Source organism: Pituophis catenifer, unplaced genomic scaffold, assembly GCF_029215685.1.
Source record: "Pituophis catenifer annectens isolate HBS135680 unplaced genomic scaffold, rPitCat1.0.hap2 SCAF_11, whole genome shotgun sequence".
NCBI classification, from domain to species: domain Eukaryota; kingdom Metazoa; phylum Chordata; class Lepidosauria; order Squamata; family Colubridae; genus Pituophis; species Pituophis catenifer.
Genome location: NW_027256891.1, coordinates 16,921,359 through 16,938,471, shown reverse-complemented (window position 1 = coordinate 16,938,471; position 17,113 = coordinate 16,921,359). Strand labels below are relative to the sequence as shown.

Below are 17,113 nucleotides of genomic sequence, written 5' to 3'. Positions count from 1 at the left end.
ACTGCAACTTAATATAAATGTGTATTATTATTAGAAATATATAAGTTGATTGAATGTAACAACTATGATTAATTTTACTAGTTTTATTTGTATTAGAATGCATGATACCCAGGTGCCACACTGTTCCCGCATTGATATGTTTATAAAAAAATAAAAAAAATCTTGAAAAAACAAAACGAGAGAAGCACAGATGCCTGATGGAAGAGAAGGGAGGAATAGTTCTGGCTCTCTAGCAAAGTTAGGGTGGAAGAATGACCTACAATGGACTCTATTGTCTTCTGAACATTCTTGCAAAGAGCATATTACTTTGCTTTATTGTCATTGCACCTCGTACAACGAAATTAAACGCCATCTTCAGTGTAACTCATACATAAGAAAACTATAAAAATAAAACAGAAACACACATCTGTCACATTCTATACAATTGAATTGAAAACTCCTGATACTGCATTAATATTGCACCATACAGTAGAATTCAATATAGTTACTGCTCTGGGATAGAAGCTGTTTTTCAGCCTATTTGTCCTGTACCGTCTGCCAGATGGTAATAGTTAAAAAAAAAAAAAAGGGTGCTCAGGATGAGATGGATCATTAAGAATGTTTTGAACTTTCTTAAGGCAGTGGGTTATTATTAGAGAGTAAAGCAGTAATTTCTACACAGAATCACAGTGGTGAGTCTTTGAATCCAACTCAAGCTAAGAGTCCAAATGAAAGCCTATATCTAACCTCATTTGCTATCCCTCAAGATCAGCCAAGGTCAGGGGTCAGCAACCTGCGGCTCTGGAGCCGCATGTGGCTCTTTCACCCCTCTGCTCCGGCTCCCTGTTACTCAAAATATGCATCACAACCGCCAATGTGCGACACCCACCGACACGCAATTTATTGAGCTTTTCAAACCCCGGTAGGCCAGCCATGGATAAATCCAAGAAAATAAAAGTCTCAGAAGAAAACAGAATGTTTAATTCAACTACATATGCTAGTTTTGTGGCCGCTGAAGAAATAGTCAGGCACGGGAAGAGTTTTGTGGCTCCCGGTGTTTTCTTTTCTGTGGGAAACTGATCCAAATGGCTCTTTGAGTGTTTAAGGTTGCAGACAAGGTGGCCAAGGTGAACTGGGTTCTTTTAGCCAGCCAGCCCTTGCAGGAAAAGATCTGCATTCAAGATGAATGAGTTTGCAAGGCCCCCGGGCAGGCTATTGCTCTCACAACTCCACCACAAACAGCTGACCACAATTTAGCTTAGTAGGTTGTGCAAACTCAACTGATACGGTCAGTTTATGATTCAGCGAAAGCAGAAAATTGGGAAATCCCAGCTTAACGGAATGACCCAAAAGTGCATCATGCAACCACAGCGTCCAGTGGCTCGGAGGTGATTTTAACTCAATCTGAACCAACTTTTTACAGTTTTTACCCAGTCTTCTTCCCTTGCTATCCCAGAAGTTAGCAACCCATAACATTAAATGGACACCACTTGGGAGGTTTATTCCTTAGGCTGCCAGATAGTAGGCTACTAAGGCCATATTGTGGACCGGCAAACTTTTTAAACATTCTTCAAAAAGCAACATGTTGCAAATGAAGTAAGATGCTCATTGTTCAGTGTCAGATTGGAGAGAATGCTAGATAGGCTTTTCTCTTCCTACTATAGTTGACAAACCTTAAACTTGTAGAAAAAAAAAACCCCTAGATCCTACAAGCCTAACATTTTCCCAGCTCTATCCTGCTGTGCAAGGGACGCAGTGGCTCAGTGGCTAAGCTTGTCGATCGAAAGGTCGGCAGTTCATCTGTCACATCGGTCAGCAAATTAGGAATCTCATGAGAGGGTTTGAAATTTCTCTTTGAAAGAGACATTCCTAGATTTTTGTGAGGCAGGAAAGACTTGGGAGGTTACAGTTTCCTTAAAGGAGTCTTGATTAAAAGCATTTTTTTTGGGGGGTGGGTGGGTGGGTGGGTGAGGAAACAGAACTGGAAAAATAAATTGCACCTGTTATTCCTTCACATAATTTCCACTCCTTCTTCGCAGACTCATGGACTGACCCTTTTCCTCCCAGCGCCCTCACCCTGCACTTATATTAGAAATCCTCCTTCATCTGCAAAACTTCAAAAGCATGGTGTGGAAGATTTCACACAAACCGGCTTCTGGCGACGCAGAAACACCCCCCGCCCCTAACTTTGGGTATTCCAACACCGGCTTCTATTTGGAGGAAGCCAACATGCTCGTTGACTTGGAACCTATCAATTCAGCCAAATTCATTTTGCTGCAGTCAGCAACCCTCCGTGCAATTGCTTGAGTCAAGAAATCTCAACAGCCTCCATGATCTGAGGTTATCGAAACACTAAAAATAAAGAAATGTAGAGGTTTTGGCATAGAAACGGGAGCAAACCTTGCATCAGCAAGCGAAGTGGTGGAAGACAAGGCAGGGCCCACCTAAGAAGCGATGGATCCTTGTTGTGGCCTGTTGGCCGTCGGCCCCTCCAGCAGCCAAATCAGAGGACGACGACGTGTGGGGAGTCAAGGTCAGCATCAAGGCAACCTGAGAGCTCTGAGGGGGAAGAGGGAATGGAGCTGGCAGAGAGAGAGAGAGAGAGAGAGAGAGGGAGGGAGGGAGGGAGAGAGAGAGAGGCGGAGCCTGGGCCGTCTGTCAGCCCTCAGATGGAGAGTCAACAGCCCCCAGGTCTGGAGGTGGCTGATGAGGAAGAAGAGGAACAGCTGGGTCCAGTGTCTGATGTACGGATGCACAGAAGGCAGAGAGGAGAGGAGAGCAGTGGAAATCTGTGGGCCGGTCCTTGGGACGGAAGAGCCACCGCTGCTAATGAAGCCCCACCCTACCTCTGGGGATAAAAGGAAGGAGGTGGAGATGAATAGATGCGGCAGACAACTATTCATCTCCCCTGCCAGACGGACTTGTTAGCCTGCTGTGAGGGAGAAACTTTTTTGCCGGGGTTGCTGGCGCTCCCAATAAAGGAATCTTTGAGTTAACTTCAGAGAGTTGGTCGTGTTTGGAGAGCTGGGTCAGAACAGATCCATGGTAAAAAAGGGCCATTTGAAATGGGCCTGGTGAGACCCTAAAACATTAGAGCAGACTACATGGAATAAGCATATATGCAATTATGTACCATACTCCCGCATAATACTGCAGGCTTTCTGTCTGCGAAGTGCACAGATGCGGTTACCTAGTTGAGTAATGAAACGTCTGCCAGAAAACAGCCAAGCTCAGAGAGCACCAAGGACCCCATAAGTATGTTTCCCAGGTTTATCGCTATTCAGCTCTACGTTTTGTTCTACTTTTAGCTCCTGTTGTAAAAAGCGGATTCGGCAGCCAGCCCCAATCTCAACAGCTTTACAGGTACTCCTCGATTTATGACCGCAATGGAGGCCCAAAGTATCTGTTGCTAAAGCGAGATGTTTGTTAGGTGAATTTTGCCCCGCTTTTCTTGCCACAGTTGTTAAGTGAATCACTACGGTTGTTAAATTAGTAACACGGCTGTTAAGTGAATCTGGCTTCCCTGTTGACTTTGCTTGTCAGAAGGTCACAAAAGGGGATCACGTGACTGCAACCGTCATAAATATGAACTAGTTGCCAAGCATCCGAATGTAAACCATGTGAACATGGGGCTACTGCAATGGTCGTAAGTGTGAAAAACGGTTGCAAGTCACTTGTTTTTCAGTGCTGTTGTAAACTTTGAATGGTCACTAAGTGAAGTGTTGTACGTCGAGGAGTATCTGCTTGCAAATCATATAATATTCTGGCTTGTTAAAACACAGATCACCCAAAACTGGGTAGATTTCCACAGCATAAAGCAGAGTGACCAAAAACACAAAAATTATCCTTGTATAAGTAATAGCACGGTTTTGTGCAATGTGTAAACTCAGCCAAGATTCGCAAGGTTTCCCAAAATCTCCATTCCGGCATCGCTAAAGATCACCAAAGACAGATCTTTGGAGAAGAGATTTGTTGTGGTCCGCCAGCAGCCTACGGAGCTGGCAGCGGAGTCGGACAGCGATGAGGCTGAGGAAGAACATGGGCCAGTCCTGGAGGCTGGGGAAGGCCCGGATGAGGGCTCTGTGTCAGAGGCAGAGATGGGGCCAGGGCCATCGGGGAGTGATGTGCGGACTCCAGAGCCTCCAGAGGCTGACAGTAGAGAGGCAGAGGAACAGGAGGAGCCTGTTCCTAGTGCAAGTATGAGAAGAGCTGCCAGAAGGCAGGAGCAAATAAAGCAGAGAGAACGACTTGGGAGTAGGGCCAAGAGATGATTGGCCCCTCCTAGAAGACTTAAAAGACCAGCAACGGCTCTTGGGTTCTTTGCCAGAAAACAACGTTGAGAGAATTGGTTCTTGTTTCACTGTATTCATTTCTTGTCGGCGTCTTCTGCTTCTGAAGTTTCGCCAAGAAAAGCCTTTGGCAGTTTGCCTAATTATACCAAGGTCGGTGATAAACTGAGGAATGGTGTTTTGAAGAATTTGCTTTCATTTAGTTTGGACGACGCTGAGAATGAGTTAATTCTCTGCTGTTCTAATAAAGTCTGTTTGTTTTTGAACTGTTTGCGTTTAATACTAACTACTTGGGCCTGGGTCACAACAAGATCAACCACTCCGCTCTCCTTGCCACCAAATACCAGGACGCCTTTTGCACAGTGCAGATTTATTTTGAAACAACTTTCCCAATAAATTATACAGTTAAAAAAGAGAGAGAGAGAAAGAGAGAGAGAAAAAGAAAAAGAGTGAATGTGAACAAAGTACAGAAACCTGAAAACAGACAACTGGAAAGACAAAAGTTGCAGAAACTTCAAGGGAAGGGGGAACCCAACCACCTGGTTTTGCCCCGTGGACCTCGCACGAAAGGAGGGATCTGCTGTGCCGACCTTCCCCTCTCCTCCCCCTCCCGCTTCTGCTTTGGCAGTGTGGTGTTGTTCTGTGAAGTACAAGGGGTACTACTACAGCGGGGAGACCAGCTGAGAGCTGTGAGCAAGGGCCACAGATGAGAACGGACAACTGAATTGTACAAATGCAGGCTGAGAGATAAACGGGGCTGCGGTGCGCACCTTGCTTGCCCTGGCCCTCTTCGCTACTTAAAGAGGATAAGACTGGTGGAACGAAAGGCGAGGAAATACAGTACTAGACTGGGAGTGGACGGAACTGTTACCGCGTGCCGGCCAAGATCAGCAAACGGGCTGTCTGCTAAAACACCAGGAAACCTCCTGCTTCAGCGACCGGCACAGATGAAACTTAGGGACAGGGAATTAAAGCATCTTATCCCTGTAATAACTGTCCCGGAACCCAGAAACACCTGGGCCCTTCCTCTCTCTCCTCCCTTGGCCACTCGACTGGCTCACAGCATGCATGCCAGGTCCTTAGTAGTCATCTGCTCCCAGCAGGAAGCCCAGGATGAAACCGTTGGCTCGCTGGCGATCTTGCAAAGTCTGCTTGGACACCAGGTTGGGTGGAGGCCGCAGGAGGAGGCTGGCAAAGAGGGTGGCTGGGAGGAAGAAGCAAACGTTTGGGTGAGACGAAGGGTTGGAGGGTAGGGGAGGTGGGGGGAAAGAGTGGGCACCCGTCCACCTGGTTGGTTCTCACCTAGCATGTTGGCACTGACGTTGTTGCTCTCGGAGTACTTCAGAAGTTCTCGCAGGAAGGCCATCACGTAGCGGAAGACGTTCCGGTGTGAGCGTGGCAACTGACAAATAACCTGGAAAAAAGCAATAGCGATAGCAACTCATATGCCGCTCCATAGCATTTGGCGGCAGTCTCTGAGCAGTTTACAAGTGTCAGCATTTTGCCCCTCAACAATCTGGGTCCTCATTTGACTGACCTCGGAAGGATGGATGGCTGAGTCAACCTTGAGCCCCGTCAGGATCGAACTCCTGGCAGTGGGCAGTCAGCCTGCAATACTGCATTCTAACCACGAAAGAAGGAAGGAATGGAGGGAAGGAGGAAGGAAGAGCAATAGCAGAAGACTTATATACCGCTTCACAGTGCTTTACAGCCCTCTCTAAGCGGTTTACAAGTGTCAGCATTTTGTCCACAACAATCTGGGTCTTCATTTGATGGAAGGCACTGAGTTGACCTTGAGCCCATCAGGATCGAACACCTGGCAGTGGGCAGAGTCAGCTTTCTAACCACTGCGCCACCACAACTCTTATAAAGGAAGGAGGAGTACGAATTACGACCACAGCACTTATGTTGGAGACGTATTAACGGTATTGACCCTCGATACTGAGTCTCTAGCTTACAGCATCCAGAAGGCAGTGGGACCCCCTGTGCATATCCTTGGAGGGTTCATGCTGGTACCCAAGGGAAGAGTGAAAGAGGCCAGGGAACGGCTGGCCATGTCCTACTCACCCGGGAAAAGGGTTGATCTCGCTGGAGATACTGATGCCAACCAGGGACCAAAACCTGGTCCCTCCACTGCTGAAAGTGGGAAACGTGACCAGGATGAACCAAGATGAACAACCGTTTGGGGGTCCTACCTGCCGGCAGAGGCGACTATCCTGGGAGCAGTCAAGGCAGCGCTGGTAGAGTTCGTAGCAGATGACTGGCTCGGGAAGGGCCTCCAGGAAGATCAGCAAAGCTTCAGCCACGGAGTGATTGCTGCCAGCTGAAGGTCCTCCGTCAAGGAAGATGATGTCCGCCACCATCTGTACTTTGCCTCCTCCCAAGTAGGTGCAGAGCCCTCCCTCCCCTTCTTGCTTCCTCCTCCTGTTTTACCAGGTAGATGCAGCCCACAACCTACCCGTATTTTTCGGACTATAAAAGGCACCGGAGTATAAGACACACCAAGATTTCGAAGAGGTAAACAAGAAAAAAAAAGATTTTTGTCCTCCCCGGCCCCCAGGAGCACTCTGCAGGCCTCCCAAACCCTCTGCGCGCCCTGTTTTTGCGAAAAATGGATCCGTTGTTTGCAAAAACCGGATGCGCAGAGTGTTTGGGAGGCCTGCAGAGTGCTCCTGGGGGCTGGGGAGGGCAAAAATGCCTCCGTTTTTGCGAAAAATGGGCCATTTTTGACCTCCCAAACCACCCACATGTCATGTTTTTCCCCTCTCAGCCTCCAGGAGCACTCTACAGGCCTCCCAAACCCTCTGTGCATCTCATTTTTGCAAAAAACGGGTCTGTTTTTGGCGAAAACGGGACGCGCGGGGCGGGGTTTCGGGAGGCCAAAAATGGCTGTATTGGGTATATAAGATGCACCAACATTTCCACCCTCTTTTAGTAGGGGAAAGAGTGCATCTTATACTCCGAAAAGTACAGTAACCCACAGGCTTAGGGGAACAAATATTCCTCAACTTACAACCGTCCTCTTAGCGACTTTAAGTTGCGACCTACTTGAAAAAAGAGGATTGATGCCCTGGATCTGAAGTTCTCAAATTGCCCCCAAGGTCATCTGACTGTATTTTGGGCACTCGGCAATTTATGGCTGCATTTATGGCTGTTTTCAGTGTCCTGTGGTGACGTGTCTGCATTTTACTATGGTTTTGATAAAAACCGGGAGTTTACTTCCGGTTTTAGGCAAAACCATGCCATGGCGAAAAAATGTGCCTGCTAAACAATCGCATCGTTTACACATACAAGTGCAACATTTGCTGAATGATCACCGCAAAAAACCATCAAATCAGACTGATCCATTTTATGATGTCAGTGTAATGCAGATTTAAAGCTGACCAGCCGCTGTAAGGCTGTGGACCAGGATGACTCAGCAGGGTTATTGCCGCTTTAAGATTGAGGATCATCAGCAGGGTTATTGCCGCTTTAAGAAGCTGTCTATATAAGGGAGGCTGTGTATCTCTCTCTCCTTGTTGTGTTCGATCTGCATTGTAGCTCTCCGTGTAGAGTTGAAGATTGCTTGCTTGCCTGGTATGTGCCTACCACGTGTATGTCTGTATATAGAAGTCTTGTATATAAACCACTGTTTGTTATGACAAAACCTCTGTGTCCTGTATTTTGCTCCTGGGTGGACTCAAAATAATAGTCATGCTGTAAACACTCTGACATATGACTGCTACAACTTAAAACCACAATGTGCAGGCTCCGATATGGTCATAACTTGAGGACTATCTGTACTCTGGTTAGGGAGACTTGAGGCATCAGATAGAGAAAAACGGAATCCAGACTAAATCTATCTGTTTGGTCCTCTTCTCCAGGAAAAGGATACGGATGGACTCCGGGATGCTGGTGTCCAGGCATTCAATAATATCCTGCAGTTCATCTTGCATGCCGGGGGTCTGGAACAGATCCTCCTGCCAGAGAGAAGTCCCATGTAACACTCGTGTTGGTCTCATGAAACATGCTAGGACCATGATGGCAAACCCATGGCACGTGTGCCACCCATATTGGCGGGCATGTGAGCTCAGCTCTGGCCCGGATGTGTGCGCCTGCCAGCTGGTTTTCGGGCTTTCTGGGCCCAGCAGAAGTAGGGAAACAGGCTGTTTCCTGCCTCCAGCGGGCCTCAGAGAGTAGTGGGGAAGGCCCGTTTTTGTCCTCTTGGAACTCCTAGAAAGGCTCTGGAGCCTGGGGAGAGCAAAAAACGGGCCTTCCGGTTGCACCAGAATTTGGCAAACTGGCCATTTTCAGCCTCTGGGGGTGGGGAAGGCCGTTTTCGCCTTCGCCAGATGCCTAAAAAGGCTCTGGCGTCTGGGGAGAGCAAAAAACGGGCCTTCCAGTTCCACTGGAAGTTGGCAAACGGGCAGTTTTCGGCCTGCAGAGGACCTCCGGGGGTGGGGAAGGCCATTTTTGCCCTCTCCAGACTCCTAGAAAAGCTCTGAAGCCTGGGGGAGAGAAAAACAGGCCCACCGGGCCATCACGTGCCAGCAGTGGGGGAGGGGTGAGAGAGAAACTTTTTACTGGGGCTGCTGGTGCTCCTAATTAAAGGAATCTTTGAGTTAACTTCAGAGGGTTTGTCGTGTTTGGGGAGCTGGATCAGAACATCCCAGAAGATGAAGTTCAATTCTGGGAGTTGAAGTCCACGAGTCTTACAAGTTCCCAAGTTTGGAGACCCCCTGGCTGAGATGGTCCGTCCAGCATACCTGATGGCAGGCATTCTTGAAGAGGTGGTCCACCAGAAGCCAAATCTCCTTGGGTATGTGCAAAGGTCGATCATTAGCGTCTTCATCCTGAGGCATCATCTTCAGAAGGGACTTCTCCTGATTGAAAAGCGAATGAATTGGCATCAGAACCTCTGAATACTTGGAGGGGCTTATTTTATGTCTCCCCACTGAAAGGTCCATCAACGGCATCTTTGCTTTGCAGCATCCCTGAGAGTACGCATAAAAGCCACCTCCGCTATTTCAAAAATGTAGGTTCTCTTCTCGGTCTAGACTGGGCTCAGTGGAACGGCAGACGATCGAGAGAGAATCGTTCTTTTTTTAGCAGTGACACAAGGATGATCCTTTCTCCCATCCAAAACTGGCCTGCTAAAATGGAAGGCCTGAAATAATCCGCAGTGGATCGTGGGAGGAAAAGCACAAGTTCGTTGCTGAACAAAGATGGTTTCCCCAGAACTTTCAACAATAAACAGAGAAGGGTTCCTTTCATTTTTTAAAAATTCATCTAAAATGGTTTTGGACTTCAGAAAATTTTTCTCTTGGTTGTTTTACAAATGTCACCCTGTTATGAGCAAAATACCGTATTCTTCGGACTATAAGGCGTACTTTTTTGTCTCCCAAAAGGGGGCGAAAATGTCTGTGCTTCTTATAGACCAAATATCGCTGAAGCCCCGCCCACCCACCAGCCATTTTTTGGCCTCCGTATGCCCCGTTTTTGGGCTTTTTTTGGCACATTTTCAAGGCTTTTTTCTGCCTTTTTTTGAGGCTTCTTTTGGCCTGTTTGGGAGGCTGTTCCGGCCTGTTTGGGGGGCTTTTTGGGGCCTGTTTTTGAGGCTTTGTTCAGCCTGTTTTCGGGGCTTTTTGGGCCTGTTTCTGAGGCTTTTTTCGGCCCATTTTCGGGGCCTGTTTTTGAGGCTTTTTTTGGCCCATTTTCAGGGCTTTTTTTGGCCCGTTTTTACAAAAAAAAATGGCCCCAAAAAGCCTAAAAAATGGTCCGAAAAAAGCCCCGGAAACAGGCCGGAAAAAAGACTGGAAAAGGGTTGAAAAAAAGCCTGAAAAAAGTAGGCCAAAAACTTTTTTTTGCTATTTTTCTCTTCTAAATTTAGGTATGTCTTGTAGTCAGATGTGTCTTATAGTCCAAAAAATACGGTAGACAACACGGAGACTGCTGTGAGAAGAGGAAACAGAGAGCAAGAAGGACATCAATTTCTCTATTCTGGCTTTTGCCGATATTTGCCTTCCAATCCGCCCAGAGTCCTTGGAGAGTTGGGCGGCATAGAAATACAAATAATAAATAAATAAATAAATAAATCCGATAGAAATTTCTGAATGACTCATTAGATTAGAGCAAGGATGGGCAATGCAGGAACCCTACTTTGCTTTCGTTAAGCCCAACGGTTGATTATGGCCATCAATACTCAACTGATTATACCCATCAATGTCATTGATTATACCCCTTCCAGGTAGGGCGTAATCAAGATAATTGCCCTCCCCTCTGCTAAAACCACTGAATTGGAAGGACCATTTGGGGCCATTAAGTCTAGATGTCTCCTCAACCAAGCCTCCTTTGCAGATGGCCATCAACCTTCTAAGCCATTGGGACTTCGCAGCTAGCATCACTTTATTCTGTAGGACATCTGATTTGAGAAATAGTTATGGTTCAACGTGGCCAGTTGTCGCAATCTCTCGCTCTTCCCTTTCTAGCCACTAATCATCTTCACTACATTCTTTCAATTTGGTTCCAATTTATCTGGATTCTTATAAAAACCCAGGAGTGGACTTAGAAATCAAGGTGAGACCAAACCACAGTAGAATTGCGACTTCCTGTGGTCTGGAAGCTCTGAATTCTGATTTACAGTAGTGGCCAAAATTAGGAAAGGTGTATTTTTAATGGCTAATAACACCATCTTTTTTTTTTTTTTTTTGAAGTTTCAAGATAATCCTATTCCACTGCTGGAATGGCCTGGGAATAGCCCAGACCTTCACCCAATTGAAAATCTATGGAGCTGACTAAAGAAACTTGTTAGTCAGAAGCGACCCAGCAATAAAACCCAGTTAATAGAATAATCCTTCAATCTTGGTTTCACATTATAATAGCTTCAGAACTAAAAGACTTGGTTCACTCCATGGGAAGATCTTGTAAGGCCGTAATTCATGCTAAAGGTTACCCAACTAAGTATTAACTGACATGGTGATAATTTTCGTTTATCTCGTTTTTTCTATGTGTTTCACTTTTCTTCTTTATAGTGTAACTGCTATTCTAATAGCAAATCATTCATCAAAGTTATTGCATTGCATTCTTGATTAAATTATCTTTCCATTCATATATCATTTTATGGTACCACTCCAAAAAAAAAAGGGTGTTATTAGTTAGTTTTAGAAAATACATTTTTCCCAAAATGTTTCCACAATTTTGGCCACTACTGTAGTTTAAAACTGACTTTCATAAAAAAAAACCCAAAAAAACAACCACCATATCACATCACTAACACATATCCCTTTTGGCATTTGTATTAATAGATCCCTTGTGCATCTATTACAGTTAGTCCTCGACTTACACAACAGTTCTTTTAATGACCATTCAAAGATACAACAACACTGGGGAAAAAAATGACTTATGACCATTTCTCACATTTTCGACCACTGCAGTGTCCCCCATGGTCAAAATTCAGACCCTTGGTAACTGACTCATATTTATGACGGTTGCAGTGCCCCGGGGTCGTGTGATCCCCCTTTTGTGGCCATCTGACAAGCAGAGTCAATGGGAAAGCCAGATTCACTGAACAGCCGTGTTTACTTAACCTTAACATCTGCGGTGCATCGCTTAACAAAACTGTGGAAAGGTCGTAAAATGGGACAATGTCTCGCTTAGCGACAGAAATTTTGGGCTCAACTGGGGTCGTATGTCGAGGACTACAGGTGCAATTCCAATCTTCTTCGCAGACGCCACCACCAAGCTGTGCGTTCCCCATGCCATAATTCAGCCTCGGATTGCTTCCACCTTCAGTGAAATATTCTGCATTTCTCACCAGTCAGTGCCCCCTGTGCTGTGTTTCCCCACACCTACTGAGAGAACTGTGAAGGCTTTGCAGCCCCATTACCTTTTCAAGGCAGCTGTCCTCTCCCTGAGAGCACAATTGAGGAGGCAAGAGGCGAAAAGGAAAAAAAAAGAAGACAAAAAAGGAAAGGAAAAAAAAAAAAAAAGGAAAGACACAAAATGTGTTAACTGGCACGAGTCCAAGGCAGAGAAAGGAACCCACCATCTATAGGGAAGTCAGAAGCCAGATGGTGGGAAAATGCACGCGATAAAAAAGCGAGCAGCGTGGGGGAAAGGGAAGCTGGGGTTAAAGGGCAGATGGAAACAGGAGATCTGTTGATTCAATGAGGAGGAACCCGGGAGGGCAGGATTTGGACAGCGCAACAGGAAAGCGAACGCAAAGCTGCAAGATGCCGGTCGGGAGGGATGAAGTCCCCTCCGCGCTGGCAGGGATGAATGGACGGAGGAGATTCAGGCAGGCGGGGCGAGAAAACGGAGATGCTCCGTCGGGTTCAGCTACCATCCAGCATCCCAGGAGGCTCCCCCTCCCCCCCTCAGCTTCCTACCAGGTCGATGAGCTTGGTGACGGGGACTTCGCGGATGGGCTGCCTCATCCGGCACAGGGCTTCCAAGGAGGTCCCGAAGCAGCTGGCCAGGTAGTTGCCGCTGATGGTGAGGAAGTAATCCTTGCCCCGGTCGAGGTGAAGGACCAGGATCTCCTCGATCTTGTCCTCCCCAGAATTGAGAAGGGTCACCGCGTCCTTGCTGACGTAGACGTCCAAGGAGATGTCCAGAGTCTCGTCTGGGATGGGGAGAAGACCCGTGAAAGCTTCAAGACCGAATCTTGAAGGTGGCACTTGGCTCCACCATGAAGAGGCATGGGGGAGGGAGGAGAAAAAAAATTCGAACGTATTTCTCAAGACTCACTTGGCTCTAAATAGCCTTCGTAGGGTTCGGCACGGAGCCATGGTTTGCAGTATTGCGTGTCGTTGAGCTTGGGGATAAAGGAGAAGTGGCAGGGGACTTGGCCATTGTTGGTGATCTGGAATTTTTCCTTCTGCAGTTGCCGGAACTTTACATTCTCAAAAGAGAACTGTGGGCACGAAGTAGAAGAAAAAAAAAACAACAACAACAACAGAACACCTGAGTATTTTTCAGCAGAAAAGGGAAACCCGCTCCGATCACCAGAATTGGCTTCTATTTTAAGTTTACACAAGAAGGATATACTGTATTTTTTGGAATATAAGACACACTTCCCCCCCCCCCCAAGAGGGTGAAAATTTGGGTGCGTCTTATACACCGAATGTAACCCGCCGGCCCCCACCTTTTGGCCTCTGCCTCCCAGCAATTTACTTCCTTGCAGCAAACAGCCCGCTTCAGTTTCAGCACATCCTGATTAGCACAAGCAGCTGATTGTCGGCCTCCCGACTCTCAGCTGTTTCAGGCTGCAAGGATTGCCATTGCCTATTGCCGCGTGGGCCTCTGCTGTTTGCTGCAAGGAGGCAAATTGCTGGGAGGCAGATTTTTTTTTCCTTGTGCTAACCAGGCTGTGCTGAAAATGAAAATGAAACTAAAGCAGACTGTTTGCTGCAAGGAGGCAAATTGCTGGGAGGCAGAGGCAGATTTTTTTCCCCTTGTTTTCCTCCCCCAAAAAGGTAGGTGCATCATATAGTTCGGAGCATCTTATACTCTGAAAAATACGGTATTTGGTTCACACAAGCACTTCAGGAATTTGCCTTCCTCTGAAGAATTTGGGTCTTATTGGAGGAGGTTCTCCTTGGGGCAGATGTTTCCTGCAGATGTGCTTGACTCAATTCCCAAGGTCACGCATGTTAGTGTTTTATGGGAGTTGAAGTCCAATACATCTGGAAGATACCCAAGATGGGGATTTCCCTTGGCAGAAGAACTTCCCTCTTGAGGAAGTTCTCCCTTACCTCCCTCCTGCTCAGCTCCACCGATGGAAGGAAGTCATTCTCCATCCTGTCCATCATCCGAACAATGTCCTCAAATACTTTCCGGTACCGTCGGTCATCTACGACTTTCACCTTTGGGAAAAACCAAGATTGCGTTATTTGAAGAAAGGGCTTCAAAATGAGCGGACACACACCTTACTTGACCGAGCTCTGGCCAACCTCCCAGAGTTTCTGGAGTGGATCCAGCAGTTCTCCAGCCTGGCCTTGTAGAAAAGAAACGAGGTTGTTTCCGAGCTCGGTGACGCAGTGGTTAGAGTGCAGTACTGCAGGCTACTTCTGCTGGCTGCCTGCAATTTGGCAGTTCGAATCTCAGCAGGCTCAAGGTTGACTCAGCCTTCCATCCTTCCGAGGTGGGTAAAATGAGGACCCAGATTGTTAGGGGCAATAGGCGGACTCTGTAAATCGCTTAGAGTGGGCTGTAAAGCACTGTGAAGCGGTATATAAGTCTAAATGCTACAGCTACTTTCCTTCCTTCCTTCCCAGTGGTTAGAATGCAGTATTGCAGGATAATTCTGCCCACTGCCAGCAGTTCGATCCTGACCGGTTCAAGGTTGACTCAGCCTTCCATCTTTCTGAGGTTAGTAAAATGAGGACCCAGATTGCTGGGGGGCAATAGGCGGACTCTGTAAATCGCTTAGAGAGGGCTGTAAAGCACTGTGAAGCAGTATATAAGTCTAAGTGCTATAGCTACCTGTACTTTAGTTCTTCCCTTCCCTTCCCTTCCCTTCCCTTCCCTTCCCTTCCCTTCCCTTCCCTTCCCTTCCCTTCCCTTCCCTTCCCTTCCCTTCCTTCCTCTGCCCACAGCCAGCAGTTCAATCCTGACCGGCTCAAGGCTGACTCAGCCTTCCATCTTTCTGAGGTTAGTAAAATGAGGACCCAGATTGTTGTGGACAATAGGCAGACTCTAAAAACTGCTTAGAGAGGGCTGTAGATCACTGTGAAGTGGTATATAAATCTAAGTACTAAGTGCTATTCCAGGGAGGCTTTGCTAACTCTATGTTTTGACCCGGCTCCCAAACACGACAAGCCCTCTAACGAAACATTCCCTTTATTAAGAGTGCCAGCAGCCCCGGCCCAGAGTCTCTCTCTCTCTCTCTTTCTTTCTCACAGCAGGCTAACAAAGTCCCTAAGTGCCTGTGGAAAGTGCCGCTCGCTCTCTTTCCCTCTGAAATGACTCCAACGCACCAGGAGTCTCTCTCTCTCTCTCTCTCTCTCTCTCTCTCTCTCCCCACACTTGCAAAAGAAGTCCTGGAAGGTGCGCTTGCTTTCTTCCAGCAGCAGAGACACAAGCACACACACATGCTCGGAAGGTACTGCAGATTCCAAGAAGAATTCTGATAATTTTCAGACAGGATTCGGAAGTGCGGGATATCAGTTAGCGGACCGGCAGGGAGATGAATAGTTGTCTGCCACACCTATTCGTTTCCGCCCCCTGCCTTTTATTCCCAGAGCTAAGGTGGGGCTTCGTTAGCAGCGGTGGCTCTTCTGTCCCAAGGACCGGCCCATAGATTTCCACTGCTCTCCTCTCCTCTGCCTTCTGTGCATCCGTGCGACAGGCACTGGACCCAGCTGTTCCTCCTCTTCCTCATCAGCCACCTCCAGACATGGGAGCTGTTGACTCTCCATCTGAGGGCTGACGGACGGCCCAGGCTCTGCCTCTGCCTCTGCCTCTATCTCTGACAGCTGCATTCCCTCTTCCCCCCGGGAGCTCTCAGATTGCCTTGATGCTGGCCCCGCCTCCCACGCCGCCTCCCCATCTGATTCTGAGGCTGGTGGGACCGGCGGCCGACAGGCCACAACTCCCCATAATACAACCAGCTTCAAGCAGGGACCACACATCAGAAACTGAGTGACTGAACGGAATTACCCCTATGAGGAAGAGGGAGCTGACGGGCTTGTGGTCGCTTGTTTTTAGTTCCATGTGGCTGCGGTACTGGAGCTGGCTGATGTTGCCTCCTCTCCAGAGAATCCGGTCACACCAAGCTGGCACACGGCATTTTCCGCTGGAAGGAGATAGGATCAATATCAGGGATATTCTGGAAGCCTGCAGGATGCTCACCACATTACCTTCCGTGATCTCTGCACCAAACAAATTTCAATTCCTGAGATCCATCCTTCTATGGGAACTATCCTCTCATTTAACAACAACAAAACCTTTTTTGCAAGACCATCGAGTCCCAGGCAGGTTAGGTGGGTGGAAACTAACTATTGGGGCGAGATTCTTACCTGGACTGAACTATTGGGGCGAGATTCTTACCTGGACTGAACTATTGGGGCGAGATTCTTACCTGGATTGAACTATTGGAGCGAGATTCTTACCTGGAATCCCAGCGATCTGTTTTAGAGTCATATTTGTACGTGGGGATGAACTTGATTTCGCCTTCTGTGAAATCGGCAAAAGCTGCTTTTTGGGTACGCTGAATATTCAGCTGCAGGCAAAAGGCAACAATCAGTCAGCTGACCTCACTCAGACCATCTAGTATTGACAGGGAGGGCCGCGAAAAACTTAAGACTGCCTGTCACATGACTTTCGGGGTGTGTTGTGTGGGGTCAATCATCCTTATTCAAAAGGCAGGAAACATGTTGTGGTGGGTCTATGACAATTTGCTCCCTCCTTTCCCTTCTTACCTGGTCAAAGGTGAGCAGTTTCTGAAGCTCGTTTTTAGTGATTAGACTTTTTACATCATTGGAATCCGGGAGGCAAAGCCTGTAGTTCAGATCTCCCAGCCAGATGACAACGCTGAAGGATACGAGAAAGAGCAGAGGAACTATTAACAGGCAGTCCTCCACTTACAACAGTTCGCTTAGCGACCAGAGTTACAACGGGCGCTGAAAAAAAGAGACCTAAGACTGTTTTTTCACACTTACGACCACTGCAGCGTCCCCATGGTCACAAGATCAACATTCAGATGCTTGGTAACTCACATTTATGACCGTCGCAGCTGTCCCGGGGTCAGAAGAGCCTTGATAGTACAGTGGTCTAAGCACCCTGTTATTAACACAGCTGCCTGCAATTACTGCTGGTTCGAATCTCTCCAAGGCTCAAGGTTGACTCAGCCTTCCATCCTTTCT

The 17,113-nt window shown here is 47.5% G+C and overlaps 1 protein-coding gene across 1 annotated transcript in view; it reads right to left on the bottom strand.

The window, feature by feature from the left end:
- Positions 1–4,621: 4,621 nt before the first annotated feature.
- Positions 4,622–17,113, bottom strand: part of OCRL (OCRL inositol polyphosphate-5-phosphatase) — a 35,646-nt gene continuing 23,154 nt past the window's right edge. Inside the window, 12 exon segments of the mRNA XM_070952169.1 lie at positions 4,622–5,472; positions 5,571–5,682; positions 6,464–6,591; positions 8,143–8,227; positions 9,014–9,130; positions 12,133–12,156; positions 12,635–12,870; positions 12,996–13,161; positions 14,003–14,113; positions 15,909–16,044; positions 16,361–16,470; positions 16,670–16,781. Coding sequence (XP_070808270.1) covers positions 5,348–5,472; positions 5,571–5,682; positions 6,464–6,591; positions 8,143–8,227; positions 9,014–9,130; positions 12,133–12,156; positions 12,635–12,870; positions 12,996–13,161; positions 14,003–14,113; positions 15,909–16,044; positions 16,361–16,470; positions 16,670–16,781 — 1,462 coding nt within the window. The 3' untranslated portion in view covers positions 4,622–5,347.